This window comes from Ambystoma mexicanum, chromosome 8, assembly GCF_040938575.1.
Source record: "Ambystoma mexicanum isolate Mex_15411 chromosome 8, UKY_AmexF1_1, whole genome shotgun sequence".
NCBI lineage: Eukaryota > Metazoa > Chordata > Amphibia > Caudata > Ambystomatidae > Ambystoma > Ambystoma mexicanum.
The window spans coordinates 1,182,869,935-1,182,886,853 of NC_090929.1; the positions used below are offsets into that span (position 1 = coordinate 1,182,869,935).

The following is a 16,919-nucleotide window of genomic DNA, read 5'->3' on the forward strand; positions in this document are numbered from 1 at the left end:
TGGCAGGCCAGAATGGTTTTGTTTGACTTAGGGTTTATTTTAACACAAGAAACCCTGCCCGGTTCTACCACACTACAGGGCCATATGTCTCGTATTTTTACATCAGCTTGCAATAGTGTTTCCTACCAAGAGTTAGCGGATCAGACCAGGTCTGCATAACTATGCCCAGATGTTAAAATCTTGAGTGTGATTTCCTGGAACACACGAGGGCACAACCACCTTAATCCTATGACCGTTGGGGATCTGGTTGACATTGATGTTGTTGCCCTGCAGGAAACCTGGCTTGTGTTGCCACCGATTTGGGACTCACATACTATACTGTTTACACCAGCAGAAAAAGGTACCCTTGGTAGACCCAAAGGTGGGCTCATAATAGCATTGAAAAAGAACTGTGGCCTGGAATCGACCATTTGCAAGTCTCCTTCTTTATCATTTCAAGTGGTAAAACTGTTTAACACATATCAAAAAATAGCAATTGTTAATATCTACTGGTGTAATAACACGTTGAAATCAGAAGATTTTTTCAATCAATTGGTGGAAATACTAGATGCATTGGCCCTTGAGGTCGGTCTAACGTATATTTTAATACTGGGCGATCTTAATTTGCATCTTATCACAGAGGGGGACTCGGCCCTAACAGGAGATGAAATTATATGGTCTTCAATTATGGCTGAGCGCAATTTTCTTGATGTTAAATGGAAATGTGAGGGGCGATTGCCCCGCCCAGACCACCTGGCAAAGAGGTGCCCAGTATGCCATAATTGACTATATTTACATTAATGCCAAAGCTTTTAATTGTGTCCAAAAGTTGGAGGTCATCCACACAGATTTAAGTGATCATCACAAACTAAAATTGTCGTTGCAGATTGGTCAAATCCAAATGATACAATGGTCGAACACAAACATAACTGATGCTGTTGTGAATAATGGGAGAAACAGATTATCTTGGGACAGAGAGAAATTAAGAAATCTAGATTATAATCTAAAGAACATGTATCAGAGCTGGTCAAAGATTATACAACTGCCATGAAGATGTTTACTCGAGTTGTTAATGATATGGGCTGATTAAACAACGGCATACTCATGCCTATGACTCGGAAATAAAATATCGAAAAGCTGATCTAAGACAAGAAATTCGGCAATTACGGAAGTCGAATAAAATTGACATTGCTGAAAAAATTAGATCATCTAAGCAAAGCTATAAAAAATGGCTCAGAACAAGAAGAGCCAAGCTGTATGAACTGGAGAAACAACTGATATCGAAATCTACAGCTTGTATATGGGCCCTGCTCAATCATACATCCGACACTCCCCAACTTGTAGCCCAGATAAACTCGATATCATCTGAGACATGGCAGATGTATTTTCATAAACTATATCTCTCTCCCTTTTCTGACTTGCGATTATGCCTCCATTCGTTCACAGCATCAGGTGAATTTACATTTGATATTGATGACATCAAACTTTGCATTACGAAATTGAGTTCCTCTTGTGCCGTAGGTCCTGATGGGCTGCATAATGTTATGTTAAAAATGCATATTGATGAATGGGCAGGTATCCTCCATCGTATCTTTAATCAAGTGTTGAAGTCTGGCTTTATTCCCGAGACCTGGAAAAAATCCATACTTCTTCCGATCTTTAAAAAAGGAAATTGTGAGAATCCCAGGTCTTACAGGCCAATAGCGCTATTGGACTGCCAGGGTAAATTATTTGCTAGGCTGCTCTTAAAAAAATGTAATACTTGGTTACAGGACAGCAACCTTCGAGATCCCTTTCAAACAGGATTTTTGCAAGGTATAGGTACTGGAGTAAATATCATTACTCTATCAAGCCTCATTTAGAGAGCCTATCAACGGAAACAGCCCCTGTATCTCGCTTTTATTGATTTCCAAATGGCATGTGATGCCGTTCCAAGAGAACTTCTATACAAGAAATTGGCTGATGCTAATTGCCCATGGCATATTTTGAAATGGATAATCCAACTACACACTAACACCTCAATCCAGGTTAGACCCACTAATGGCGGTTTATTAACATCTCCGATTGCAACTGCTAGAGGTCTAAAGCAAGGCTGTTTATTAGCTTCAGCCCTATTCAATTTCTTTGTTTCCGACATTCATCAAAGCTTTACCAAATTGATATCCGACTCTCCGAAGATCATGGGGGTTCAGATACAATGGTTATTGTATGCCGACAACATGGTACTAATGTCACATATCCCCAAAGGCTTGCGACATTTATTAGGTGCCCTGGACGTATACACCAAAGCAAACGGCATAACAATCAACATTGCAAAGACAAACATTATTCAATTTGGTACTCGGAAACAAAGTCTTGTCCACCTATATTGGCCTCTTCAAAATTGTATGATAACTGTCACTAATGTCCATGGGTACCTGGGTATGATCATTTCCAACCTGTGTGCTCCTGACCAGTACATCAAACAAGGGCTCCATAAACTTCAAATGTGCATCTCGCAAGCCCGGATCATTAAAGCGAGATATTGTACATTTTCTCTCTTACCGATTCTCACCTATTTCAAATTAAAAGTGGTGCCTGTTATTCTCTACGGCGCGGAGACCCGGTATATAATGTCATATTCTTACTGGGCCATTAGGGAAGGTCGGTTCTGGAGGCAAGTTTTGAATGTACCAACCTCACAACCTCTACCACTTTTAAGATATGAGTTGGGCTTAATTTCTGTCTACGCAGTTTACAAATGGAACTTGTGCGCTTTGTATCGCAAATGCCTTCTGAATAAAGCTACAACAGGGATTACTAACATCATTTCCACATAACTAATGAGTTCTATGGATACTTTTCCGAAAGTATGGTGCCAAAAAATTCAATCAATTCTAGAAAAAGCCCAGATAGATCCAACCTTGTTAATGGAAAATCCAAACAAGGCGAGACTAAAAATCTGGGAAGCTGACTGGATCCATACATGTCTTGCTTGTGCCAACTATAAAAACATCGAGGCTTTTCCATTTGAACTAAAGCGTTACAACACTGTGGCTGATTACATGGTGAGGTCCCCTAGCTCTAGCCATCGAAATGGCTTTATGAGATACAGGCTAAACCTGTGGTTGACAAACGACGTGTTGAACAGACGGAGTAATGTTGATATCTCTCTGCCTTGTCGGTTTTGTAAGCAACAAGCAGAAACTCTTAAGCACCTGTGTACAGAATGCGATAAACTGTTATCAATACGTTGTGCCCACTTTAAGCCTTTATTTATGGACCAACAGCATGACCCCGAAAGATTTATGGGTCTTATTATTCTATACCAATAGAAAGCCTGTAAGATATGCAGTTGTCAATTACTTGCATCAACTGAAAATAAAAATGTATGCACCACCAAAATGATGATTACTTTATATGTGTTATAATCTGTGTTGTAATTCCTGCTGAAACCTTTAAATGAGTGATGTTTTATTTTTTATGTAAAGATTTAATCATTTTATTTATGTATCACCTTTGTAAAAATGGTATGTATTTTAAGTTGAAAGGTCTCGAATTTCTGTTCGCGACCCAAACAACTATAAAAAAAATCCAGTGTTAGGGCATGCACCTTTGTATGATTTGTCCTCAGGGGAGTGTGTTTTCTACAGTCACTGTGTGTGAACGTTCCATCCTGTGGATTTTGAATTGTGTGATTTGCCTTTTTGAGACATTGCTTCTCTGAAGGACCTCTCAGACAAGCTGGCAATGCTACTGTATCTTGTGTCCTACCTGTGGGGGTTGTCTCACCGTTTCTGATGCAATTTATAAGCACACATATACGAACACCAGAGGAGCATGTACACCGTTTTTCAAGATCCTCGCCCGCTCCTAGGCATAGTGCAATGCTTGCACGATTATGAGCGGATTCGGGTGCCTTCTCGCTCTGGGCTGAATCAATAGCTACAGACTGCCCTCAAGCAGCCTTTACATGGAGTCTTAGTTCCTAGAATAGATAGCTGGTTCTGTGAGGTGATGGGACAGGCAAGAGTAGGCACATATCTGTTCAGGGGACACTTAACTGGAGGACCCATGGCTTCCAAAGCTTTTAGCAAAGGGGCTAGGCTGGAGGATATATTGAAGGCAACAGACCTGTCTTACAATTATGCATTTAAGATATATTGAACCCCAGTGGACTGATTGCACTTGTCAATTGTGAGTTATTTTTGAGCAAGCACGATACTTGCTTTTCTCTCTTTCATTAGAGTGCAGATTGCCTTTACTTACTAGTAGGTGCAGTTGTCATTCTATTAAAGACTTAGAACTAGGGTTTATCCTACCCTGCCATGTGCATATGATCCATTTGATACGCATTGTCTGCCCTACCTCATATCTACCTCTCCTTTCAACACCAGGACTGAAGGCAGTTCATGTGTAGCCTCGTGGTCATATTGGGGTTATTTCATTGTGTTTTGTGCCCCATCTCAGTTCCTTCTTTCTACATTGGTTCTAGTGGACGGTTGTTAGCATTTTGGACTGACATGAATTGCATAAAACAAAGTGAAGGAGCATAGGAAAGGAAGCCAGCTCATGTACCTGAGTGACCATGGCTTCATGAGAGCTACAGGATTGGCCATGTGTTGCTGGGAAATTAAGCTTTTTATTTTGGTTCTGAACGTGTTAAAATGTATGTGCTGCCAGAAGTTATGCCAGAAGTTATAGTAAAGAAATGTGAAACATAAATATGACTTTAATAGTATCATAACTCTTACTAAAACATATGGGGAAGCTGCATTGTTTTCTGTTCTGCTTCCATTCCAGAAGCCTAATTGTGATTTTGGCAGTAACAGCAGTATTTTTTTATAAGCATTCTATATTTCATTTTCAGGCACATAAAATCACAGATCATGGGTTATCCCAAGGACTGTCCATAGCATCTTAGCATTTAGAGCCTCTTAGATGCTTTACCTACTAATCAGTATTAGTCCCCATCCTGGTTATTTCTTGGGATTGCATAGGATAGTTATGCATACTCCACCATGTCTTCTTGAATGGAAGGCATAATATAACAGAAGATTTTAAAATGACAAATGTTAACCTTATTTATTAAACTTCATTGCACACCAGAGTTAGAAACGTTGCACTGCTTCAATGCTATGTTTCTCCACTTTTGCCCCCAGCAAGAAAGGCACTTAGATTGAATGTGTTGACAGATTAAATTAATGCCCAGGGCAATTTCCACTCCGTTTTAAATGCCATTGTTATACAATGCCCAGTGCAAATGTAATGTAATAGGCGCCCGTGACTTTAACGCTTTGATAGAATTTTAATCCGGGGCTGAGGAGCACAGTCGATTGCTGACTCCCTGTGGTTGTGTTCACTTCTTTCACTCGATGCTTTCAGCAGCTTTCACAGGTTTTCCCTTATGACAGCATTATGTCCTCGATGGTTTTCAATGCGATTGACTGCCAGTAAAGTTTACTGTGCGCGTTTATTTTGAAATCGGATTACATCACATCACCATGTAAAGTAGCCAGACTTCTTACATTGTGAGCATACAGACATTTTACACACCAGAATAAAAAGAACATATATATGCAGGCATGACTGTAGCACATCAGTAGATGTATTGCTCATATTAGAGAACAAAACCAATGAAAGTTAGGAAAGCATGTATGGTTTATCTATATTGCAATGCTTGTTTTGGTGTGCAAGGTGCCATACCAGTGTTTATTGGTGAAGGATTTCATAACCTATTGATCAATCAAATGTCGTGCAACATAAACTTAAGGCTAAAGATGCAATCAATTGTGCCTTTTCAAATTTGCAAAAGATTTAGCACTTGGGTGTTTGGATCCTCATTTTCTTTTTAGATAATATTTACAGTTAAAAAATCCTTTACTTTAAAATATTAAATGGGAGATGTCTTGTATTATCTACATCTTTAAAATGCAACAAAAATGTACAATAACAAACAGGTGCAAACATCTGGTTATGAAGCTTCATCTTGTAATGTGACCACCAGGAGTGCCTCTGTGGTGGGAAAGGTCTGTGATGCCTTTTTGCGGATTCAAAATGTATCACAAGAAACATATATTGGAATGGCCCTGAAGTGAAGGAGGCTTGGAATAGCTCATTGTGGGAGGGCTCGCGAGAAAGTGGAGGCTGTATTCTGACAGATTGAGGGACCAATGGTTGCAAAAACTGAAGCCACTAGACAAGGACTGTGCAAATGGAAGGAGGAGAGGCCTCTTGACAACAGCTACACATGTATATCGAGGAGGAAAGCCAGGGCTAACACAATTTTACAAAGTGAGCTAGCCAAACATTTGCATTTATTTCAGAGTGCACACTATGACAATTTGGACTGTATTGATAACAAAGCCCACATGTTTTGTCAACCTATGCATCTCTCTTATACAGCAGAAGCAAGTGCAGTTCAGGGTTGACACGTTTCGGGTGGTAAGTAATGTACATCCGGGTGGATAGCTCAGGAGAAAGGCGCTGGCTTCTCACATGGCACCGGCCTGAACTTCAAAACGTGAATCGACTGGCAGGTCTGATCAACATTCCGTGGTCAATAACATGAGTACAATTAAATGGGGTTACAATAGCAGCTGCTGTTACAGCACCAAGAAGATGGAGGAAGTTGGAATGAAGACAGTATATTATACCCACATGTAAGTGTGCCATGTCCACTTAACTTTGTCAAAGTAAGCACATGAATTTTACAGACAGTTTAAAGATGACTGTGACTGGAGTATTCTGGGAACAGTGAACATAGATGGTCTTTACATTGTATGGTGATCACTAATTTAATGATGACTGATGTTCATTGTTATTTAGCAGTAGCAATGGTAATTGAGGAGCGAAGGCTTTACTCTTAATTTACATCTGTACCTGACATAATTTGTGATCTTTGTGTGAATTATTCTCTTTTTGGCATAACAACCTTTCTGTGGGCAAACGTGTCTGTTTATATATTAGAGATATCATTAAAAGAAACACCAACCATGGTACACTTCATTTAACAAAAGCTGGGTTTGAGAAGACTTGCTGAGCTAAGCAATATCTCTCAATGTTATGCTATGTTATTGGGATTTAAACCGCACACCGCTGCCATTTGCATGCTCTCCACGTACTCTGGCAGGTCTGAAAGAGTAGGGTTAGTGGGGAGACAGGGAAAATGCAAGATAGCTTTGCCATTGTGTTGATGTGTGCAGTTTGAGAGTACCCTGAGCTATGCATAAAGGTCTATTTCTAGTTATGTAGGCATCGAGTTGGTCGAACATGCCAGTGACAAGACCATGCATGTATCTGTGTACTTGAGGGTGCGTGGTGCTAGGCTGCATTGGCCGAGAATGTGATATGTAAGTAGACTGTAGGGTTGCAGCATTCTGTTGTTTGATTGGTGTGGGGAGGTTATCCTAGAATCTCTAAGTAACCAAGATTCACAGGTTATGCCTCATACATTTTCTATAAACAAATGTTATGTTATTTTGCATTTATATAGCGCCTTATGTATCATTGGTATGATCTCAAAGCGCTGGTAGGTTGAACGCCCTTGTGAACCGTAGTTCAAGTCAGCTGAGAGAGGGATGGTCATAAGGTGCGAGGGTGCACCGGATATGTGTGCAGCCGGTTTGGCAGTTGCATGATAGCTGCTTCATAGCGGTAGGTGTGGTGGTTGGGAGGTCAGATATATGTGTTCATTCTGGGGGGTTGACACCCAGACTGATTTCTGGCTGCGTGTGGCCTGAGGAGAATGCTTAAACTGGCTGTGTGTGCTCAGCTTGCTGTGTTTAATTAGGATGATGAGGTGTATGTGGCGGGTGTTAGTATGAGAACTACTATACCGAATGTGTCATAGTATCGCTGTGTTTTATTTGAGTGTTGGTGTATAGGAGAGAGTAAGTGTGGTATTGTGATATGGTGGTTATGGTGGTGATATGGTCGTTCAATCACTCATCCGCTCCATCCATTTCATCCGCTCCATTCGCTCATCCACTCCATCCGTTCCATCCACTCCATCCGTTCCATCCAACTCCATCCGTTCCCTCCAACTCCATCTGTTCCGTCTACCCCATCCGTTCCGTCTACCCCATCCGTTCCGTCTACTCCTTTCGTTCCATCTACTCCTTTTGTTCCATCTTCTCCTTCCGTACTGTTCATTACTTCCATTCCATTCACTCCTTTCGTTCCATCTACCCCTTCTGTTCCAAATAGTCTGTCTGTTCTATCAATTCCACCCGTTCCATCCACGTCTTCTGTTCCATCCACTTCTTCCGCTCCATCCACTTCTTCTGTCCCATCCAATATTATTGAATTGCCATGTTTTAGTGGCTTAGTTTGTATGCATATAATGTCATTTGATAAGTCAACACCAAATTAGATTTCTCAGCCTAAAACTTAATGTTATCTTTAATGCTGGGAAAATGTTATCACAGCAAGTTGTCCAATGGTGACAATGCTGTACAATCTTATAACAAACAAGGATGTCCCATTAAACCCATTGGGAAGTTTAATATACAATATTGTTAATATGGGTGGTATTATAAACCTTATTATATCTCGCTTATTTGGTACAATGGAGGCCATGAAAACATCGCCAAACTATTTTCACTCAAAAAAGCTAAATAATTATTTTTATCGATAAACAGTTCACAAAACGCAATAATAAATGACAGTAATGGTTTTGTACTTTTAAAAGAAAAGGTATTGGAGATTGCTTCTGGCATTTGTTGTACCTGTTAATGAAGATTAGTTGAATTTAAGGTTTATAATGATAGTTCTGTTCCAAATATAGTTTTTTGTGCTTCTTGTCACAATATTGTACAATCACATTAAAATACATCATTTTTCATACTAAAGTAAAATGCAAGCTGTCTGAAAGGAAATCAATAAAATAGTAAATTTTTGGAGGGAATGTGAAAACGAGTGATATGTAGATAGAGGTATTTGTGCCTTAAGGATATTAATCATATTGAAAGACGCATATCACACAAACCAGACAAGTATTCCTCATTGGCAGGCTCCAGCTGAAGTGCTTTCTCATAGCAATCAATCGCTTCCATCTTTTCTCCATCAAGTTGGTGCATGTATCCAAGGGCACCAAAAGCTGTGGCATTCCTGGCATTTCTTTGAAGCATTTTCTCAGCTACACACTTTAGACACACTTTACACATATCTCGTTCATAATTTGCATCTTTGATCATCAGCCCTCTTTTATAATGCCCAATGGCTTCGGTTTCAGATTTTTTGTGATATTCTAGGTAGCGTCCGTAATTTAAATGTAACTGTTGACTCTCTTGAGGAGTACGATTAGCCATAGCAAGGACTTTCATGAATGTTTCCTCTGCTTTTTCGTATTGTTTTGCTTCAGCATAAATATTTGCCAGGTCTATATATGCATACATAAACGTTGTTTTTTGTTTGATAACCAATTCAAAATGATAAATCACATTTCGAATGAGTTCCTCCTTTTCAACGTTAGAGCTTCTGGGAGGATACAATAATTTTGAATACTTCTCATCTTTCTTCATCTGATTCAATTTTTGCCTGTAGCAAAGACCTATTTGGTGATGGAGAAACCCAGATGTTGGTGTCAGGTTTATAGCCTGTTTCAGAAGCTTCAAGGATTCATCTGGTGACCCCTTCTTTCTGTAATACTTGGCAGCATAACGAAGAAGATATGGAAGATCTGGGGTCTTCTCGAGTGCCTCGTTCATGTATTGTTCAGCCTCTTCATATTGTTTCATCTCTTGCAGTTTCAAACTATGAAGACTCATGACAACAGTGTCCCTTGGATTCAACTTAACTGCACGACGCAACAATTCTAAGGTTTCATCATCACTTTCGGGGGTTTTCAGTTTAAAAGAACCACCAAGACGATATGCTGCTGTGGCATACCCAGAATTCCATTCTGGTTCGTCAGGTTCCAATTCTACTGCTTTTTTGAAACAATCCTTTGCTTTTTCACAATACCTTCCTGCAAACTTAAGGCAGGACCAACCCTGCTCTCCATATATTTCAGAAAGTTGAACCTTATAGCGGAAAGGGCTTGATAACGCTTTGCAGGCATCTTCAACTTTGGTTATGTATGTGTGAGCATCGTCCAGTTGGTTCAGGTGATAGTACACCCAGGAGAAATTCCCATAGGTAACAATGATTTTCCTGTCTAGGTCATCAGCATGATTCTTCTGGATACAATCCACTGCCTTCTGGAGACTTTCAATAGCCTCTGCATTGTTGCCTTTCAGGTGCTTCACATAGGCAAGCAAATTGTATACTATGGACTTGTTTTTCGTTACAACAAATTCAATTTGGTCATACACTCTGTTCTCCAACTCATCAAGGTCTGTGTCATCCCTCAGCAGCCCCCACGTAAAGTGGCATTCCATTTGCAAGAGACTTGGCTTCAGGTTATTTTTGTTAACCTCACTGTAGACATAAAGATAACACTACATTAATGCAGACACAACCATAGCAAATTGAACAAGGCTATAACACTTCAATTGGCAGACGTATATAATTTACAAAACTGCAACACCACATCATGAATTTGCAAGTAAAATAGAGTAAATTGAAACAAGCATTAAATATATATAAGGAAACTAGTGTATAGATCAATGTTTTCTGAGTTAATTTCTTTGCAGAGTTAATTTCTTCACTTATTTTGAGGTGCACACCTTTTGATGCATCATCCTTCAGGTCATTTTTGGGAAACATTCACCTGAAGAATTCATTCATTTTCAAATAATGCTCTGTTGCACTATAAGAATCAATACTCATGAATCAATTCCATCCTACTGAAATAGGAAGAATTAGCGTAAGACAAGGAAGAGTTAAAAACAGTTCCACTTGTGGATTGGCAAAGCAAAGAGGTGTCCAGGGTCACTGCCATCATCAGTGTGTTTCTTTATTTATTTAAAAGTTGTGAATACACTTAAAAGAAAATCAAATATATTATAAAACAATATTAACCTTAAATGCCTGATTGCAGAAAACCTACTATGAAACTGGATCTGACACAGATTTCCAGAGGTGTCTTGAACAGGACTCTTAAGAGAACTCCACAGTAAACATTAGGGACCAGATTTGAAAAGGTTCTGACATCCAGTGGTGTAAACCTTCAGGTACAGATCTCTTGGATAGAGAAGATTTCCATTCAAAGGAAAGGTAATGTGTGGATAATATTAGCACCCGGCGGTGTCACTCAGCCAATAAGTGGAGTAGGAAGGTATGATTACACAATAGCAATTGCCTGGATTCTTAACCCTTGAATTGGCTTGGCACACTGCAAGACCCACACCTTCTGAGGCTCCCAAAGAGGCCATCTGTGAGGGGTCAGTAATGCAAGGTGGAAAAATGTTTGATGATTTATCAAAGGATGCCATTTTAGTCTTATAATAATGTACAAAAATGTCTCATTGACCCCACTCTACTGTGGAATTACCTGCCTAACCAACGCTAAGGGAACACACTCTAACACAGAATAACTGGTCTACACACTCAGCAAAAAATACACAAAGAAAATATATGGCAATACAACATGACATGAACAACATTCACAGTTCCTGAATGACCTTCTAATGTCCTGGGTAATATCCCTTTCGCTGGATTCAAAGTCAATTCTGCAAATATTCAACCAAAGAAAGCAAAGTCTTGAATCATTTCTTGATGTTTTTAAGTCAAAGTAAAAATTCATTAGCCAAAGTTCCACTGCCAACAAATCTCTTCTCCTGGGTAAGATATTCACTTTGCACAAGAAAATGTGTCAGAGTTCAAAAAGGAAATGTAATCTGCACACACATTTCTTGGTCAACAGCGAGGATTTCTTAAGTTACAGTTTGTAACACTCACAATGGTATATTTGTCAGGATGACTTCTCAGTGCTGCTGCTTCTATTTCAACAACCACACTTCTACTTGATTTACCATGAGAACAGTCACCTTTGTCTCACAGTACTCCACCTTGTTTAGACTACTGCAATGTTGCATCTACTGATAACCAGATATACCACCACAGCTTCAGTACTTTGGACAACTTCTACAGCTTCAGTGATTTGGACTTTTAGACAGGCTTCGACAAGATATACTTTAACGTCGTTCAACAACCTCTTGTAGGCCAGGCCCTCTTCCTCTGAATATCTCTTTTCAAAAGGGGCAGCCTCATTGCCTCTCATCTGTCTGATACAATAGCAACCTGGGTTTGCCTTTAAGACTCACTTCTCTCTGTTTTCCACAGTCTTTGGCACTACAGGTTGTGTCTACTTAAAAATAGTCTTTACAAGCAGTCAGTGGGCCTCATTACACGGTAGGCGGTAAGATACCGCCCTTACCGGCATGGTGCTATTAACTTGTCCGCGTAGGCAAGAGGCCGCTAATTGCGTACCATTACGAGTACGCAGACACGAGCATAGCGCCACGCCGGTAATGTCCCTACCGCCATGCCGCTAAGGACCCTGTGAAGACCCTTAGCGGCACCGATGAAAGCGCTGATATCACTTCCGACCTCCTGCAACACGGAATTAGTGATGACGGCTATTAGAGGTCACCGTAAATTTGTGGAACCGGAAATAGCGTCATCGCACAGGAACGGGAAAGAGCACGGCGGCCATCTTTAAAAACACAATCCATTGCCATCCTCTGCCCCCAGGACCTGCATTCACACCAGTGCCATACAAAACCACCCAAGACCCCCTAACAATGCCCAAGGCAATTAAAAAAGGAGCGGATCGGAAGCGGAAGGAGAAATTCGCCAGTGAGGAGCTCATCATGCTCGTGGATACGCTTGCCGCCAACGCGGATGTGGTGTTCGCAAATTACATGCAGCGTGAGACCCTAACCAAAAAAAAGGCCATCTGGGCTGAGGTGGCCCAGAAAGTCAGTGCGGTGGGCACCACCACCCGCACTGTGAAACATTGCAGGAAGCGGTGGGACGATCTCCACCTCCGTGTCCGCAGCATACTGGCTGCCAATCGGAACCTGGCCATGGCCACAGGAGGTGGTGGAGATTCACCTATCAAACTGAGGGAGTGGGACGAGACCTGCGCGAGCACCATAAGTGTTGAATCCATAGAGGGAGTCGGCAAAATGGAGCATGGTGCGCCCACAACATCAGATGGCGGTGAGTGTGCACATAAAACACTGCACTGTGAAAGTAGAGGTACCCCCCCAAATGTGAGCCCTAAATCAGCTCATGGATGTTGCCACAAACATATATGCACACAACCCAGCCCATGTGAGGGTCACATCCCAACACAACACATGCACGCATCACCACAGACACGTGCCACCCAGACCCATGCATGAATAACCCACCGAACAGTCCTACAACCTGAATGCCCACAAATGAAGTATCAATGCAGAGAACAGCATGATGTACAACATCTGCATGAAGCACGTTGACCCATCACCAATGCCAACCCCCTCATTGTCCCCCACAGGCTCACAGACTGACAGCGATGAGCAGGACACTGCGACACAGGCTCCCCCTGCCAAGAAACAAGCCAGGGGAAAGGAGTCAGGGAACACCGCCAGCACATCGAGGGGCACAGGGAGGAGTGCGCTCCTGCAGAGGGCCAAACACAGCAAACCACCCACGTCACCAAGACGTGAACCTATGGCTGAAACAATTGCTGCACCCACTCCAGGGATCCCCCCAATGCACGAACCATCCACGGAGGGGCCACTGTCTGCTGCCAGCAGTTCAATTGGCGAGGCACTGTCCGATGTGGAGGACACCTGTGACTTGGCCATGCAAGAGCACCCCCCAGCCTCCACCAGTCGAAAATGCCAAGCCCACGGCCAACATCACAATCCAGCAGCCATGCCCAGTCTGGCGATGAAATCATGGCAGGGTGCTGGAGCCCACCGGTGTCCTCACCTGATGCCCTACCCATAGATCAAGGCGAGCTACGCACCCCATGAGCAGGACACAGTGGCCATGACATGACCATCATCAGGCAGCGGCAGGAGGACATAACAGCACTGGTTGGCCAGCATGTTGATGAGGCAGCACGTTTGAGGGAGGAGTGCAGGGAGAATGCGAGGGAGATAAGACAGGGCATGGAAGCCTGCACCAACAGGCTCTGTGAGGAGATGGCACTAGTGAGGCAGGTCCTCACCTGCATAGCTGACGCTATGGACAGACAGTACCCTCCACCGCCACAAGAACAACCATGCACCTCCTCCTCTGCCAGCTCAAGGCAGACAAGCCCCCGGCACCAGCCCTTGCGATCCATGCGGCGCACACCCTCCCAACCCCCTAATGGTGGTGGTGGGGATGGGAACTAGGGCCAGCCCGATGTAGCTGGCACATGTACAGCAAGACAGCAACGTTGTACCAGCCATACATGTGGTTGTTGTGGGGGGAGGGGGGAAAGGGTGTTTTGGGAGTGTTGTGGCGGGAGGAAGGAAAGGTTGTTTTGGAAGTGTTGTGTGAGGAGGGGGGAAAGGGTGTTTTGGGAGTGTTGTTGGGGGAGGGGGGAAAGGGTGTTTTGGGAGTGTTGTAGGGGAGGGGGGAAAGGGTGTTTTGGGAGTGTTGTGGGAGTAGGGGGGAAAGGGTGTTTTGGGAGTGTTGTGGGGGGAGGGGGGAAAGGGTGTTTTGGGAGTGTTGTGGGGGAGGGGGGAAAGGGTGTTTTGGGAGTGTTGTGGGGGGAGTGGGGAAAGGGTGTTTTGGGAGTGTTGTGGGGAGAGGGTGGTAAGGGTGTTTGCGTAGTTGGGTCCATGCACTTCTTCACCTCTTAATATATTAAACACACTGGTGACAAGTTGAAACACAGGCTTCGACCGTATCATTGAGTATGTGAGCTTTATTGGGGGACAGGGCCCAATGTGCGCTTCACCACAGAACCCAGTGGAAAAATACCCACATCCATTCAACAGAGTAGCACCATGTGATTCAGAATATTTGGATGATCAGATGCTGACACACATCGCGTCCCTCCTGGGCATCGCCTCCTGCATGACCTGCAACCCCATCTCCTCCCTCCTCATCCCCATCATCATCCTCATCAGGTGGTTGCATTTCAATGTCAGGGGGCATTGGCACATTCCGTCTGATACACATATTGTGCAGCATGACACATGACATGGTGATCTTGGCCACCTTCTCATGGCCGTACAGGAGTGCCCCACCCGACCTGCTGAGGCACCGGAACCGTGTCTTCAAAAGGCCAAATGTCTGTTCAATTACCACGCGGGTACGGGTATGTGCACAATTGTATTCCTCTTCGTGCCTGTTCTGTGGGTTCCGTACAGGGGTAAGGAGCCACCTCCTCAGGGGATAGCCAGCATCACGTGCATGGGTGCAACAATGGGTACGAGTTACTGTTCACATCAAGAGCAACCTGTACATTTCACACAAATCGACATTGCATTGTGATTGGCATCCACGAATCCCAGCATGCATGGAGACGATCTGTGTAACTGCAATGTGAGAAGGTGAGCTAGTCCTTGCAAGTGGACATGCACCATGCATGCCTCCGGCAGTTATTGCCATGTCCTGGGTGAGGACAGGTCTTAAGTGTTCCTGGGCCCAGGCAACGTTTGTACCACACTGCTAGTGTACTGCCATTCTGAAATCGATGTCGCCATGCTGTGAATCGGCACTTCAGGAGTGGTGTACGGGTGTGGTTCAGTACAATGGCTACAGGTGATCCCTTTGCATGCACTCCAGGACGCATATCTGTTGTGATGTTGTTCAGCACACATTTCCATTTGGCATATTGGCTCCATGTTGCTGATTAGTATCATATGGTTTATGGTATGATGTGCAATGTGCATGTGGATAGATGTGTCATGTTTGCCATATTGGATTAATTTCAATGTTGTGCAGCTTCAAAATTGCATGTGGTTTTGTTTCCGGTCCATTGTGGCCTGCCTTGGTGGACATTGGCGTACATCTGTATGTCCATTTATTCTACGTACGACAGTCCACACCCAGTTGGAGTATGCATCTCTTCCACCCCCAATCACACCCAGTTGAAGTATGCATCTCTTCCCCCCAATCACACCCAGTTGGAGTATGCATCTCTTCCCCCCCAATCACACCCCACATCTCACTGCCATGTGCTTGCCCTGCTACTCACCAAGTAGCCACGAACGTTGTCCAGCATGTCGCTCCATGTAGCGTGGTATCGTTGAGTTCCGCAGGACCATTGAATCATGGGTTGATCTGGGATATCGGGCACAACAATGTGTGATTATCTTGTTTGAGTCAAATACAATTTGGACATTGATGGAGTGGAATTGCTTTCTGTTTCGGTAGACTACTTCATTGTGACGTGGGACCACCAATTCCACATGGGTACAGTCGATGGCCCCGATGCAACTTGGGATGCCTGCCAGTGAATAGAAGCCAACTTTGGTGTTGGAGATCTCCTGGGCAGTCCGTGGCAGGGATATGTGTTCACTTGTGTGCTTCAGGAGGGCATCGAGCACCTGGGTCAGCGTGCATGAGAATACTGGTTGTGATATGCCATGCATCTGCCCTACCATATGCTGGTAGGTGCCTGTGGCCAGGAAGTGGAGCAAAGTTACCACCTTCAGGAGACGGGGGATGGCAGTGCGGATGTCTATGAGGCTCACAATGTCGTTGTGTATCATGTCCACGATGCTGGTGATGGTATCCCGGTCCAGACGGTACAGGGTGTGTATCTGCTCAGGGGTTAGGTTGAATGGACTGGCTCGAATCCTGGGGATTGGTGGCTGCCTCTGTGCTATTACTAGGTGCACTGGTGGGGCTTGCTGGGCCTGTCTCGCCCTCCTCCTCCTCCTGCATCTCCTCTGTGCTGTCTGTTGTTGTTGGTGCTGCAATGCAATCATGTCCTCCAGCCCATGTAATGCTGCTAGTATTGGAACCATCTTGGTGTGGGAAGGGGTGAGGGAAGGGGTGTGGTGTGCTCCTTTTGTGCTGCCCCAGTCTTCATTGCCTTCACCTGTGCTGATTGTGGCCACCTGTGGCAGGTGGGAACA

General features: G+C 43.5%; 1 protein-coding gene across 1 annotated transcript in view; it reads right to left on the reverse strand.

Moving 5' to 3' along the window:
- Window positions 1-5,412: 5,412 nt before the first annotated feature.
- Window positions 5,413-16,919, reverse strand: part of LOC138472871 (interferon-induced protein with tetratricopeptide repeats 5-like) — a 219,779-nt gene continuing 208,272 nt past the window's right edge. The window contains exon 2 of the mRNA XM_069611263.1: window positions 5,413-10,380. Coding sequence (XP_069467364.1) covers window positions 8,919-10,380 — 1,462 coding nt within the window. The 3' untranslated portion in view covers window positions 5,413-8,918. The remainder of the gene's footprint in view (window positions 10,381-16,919) is intronic.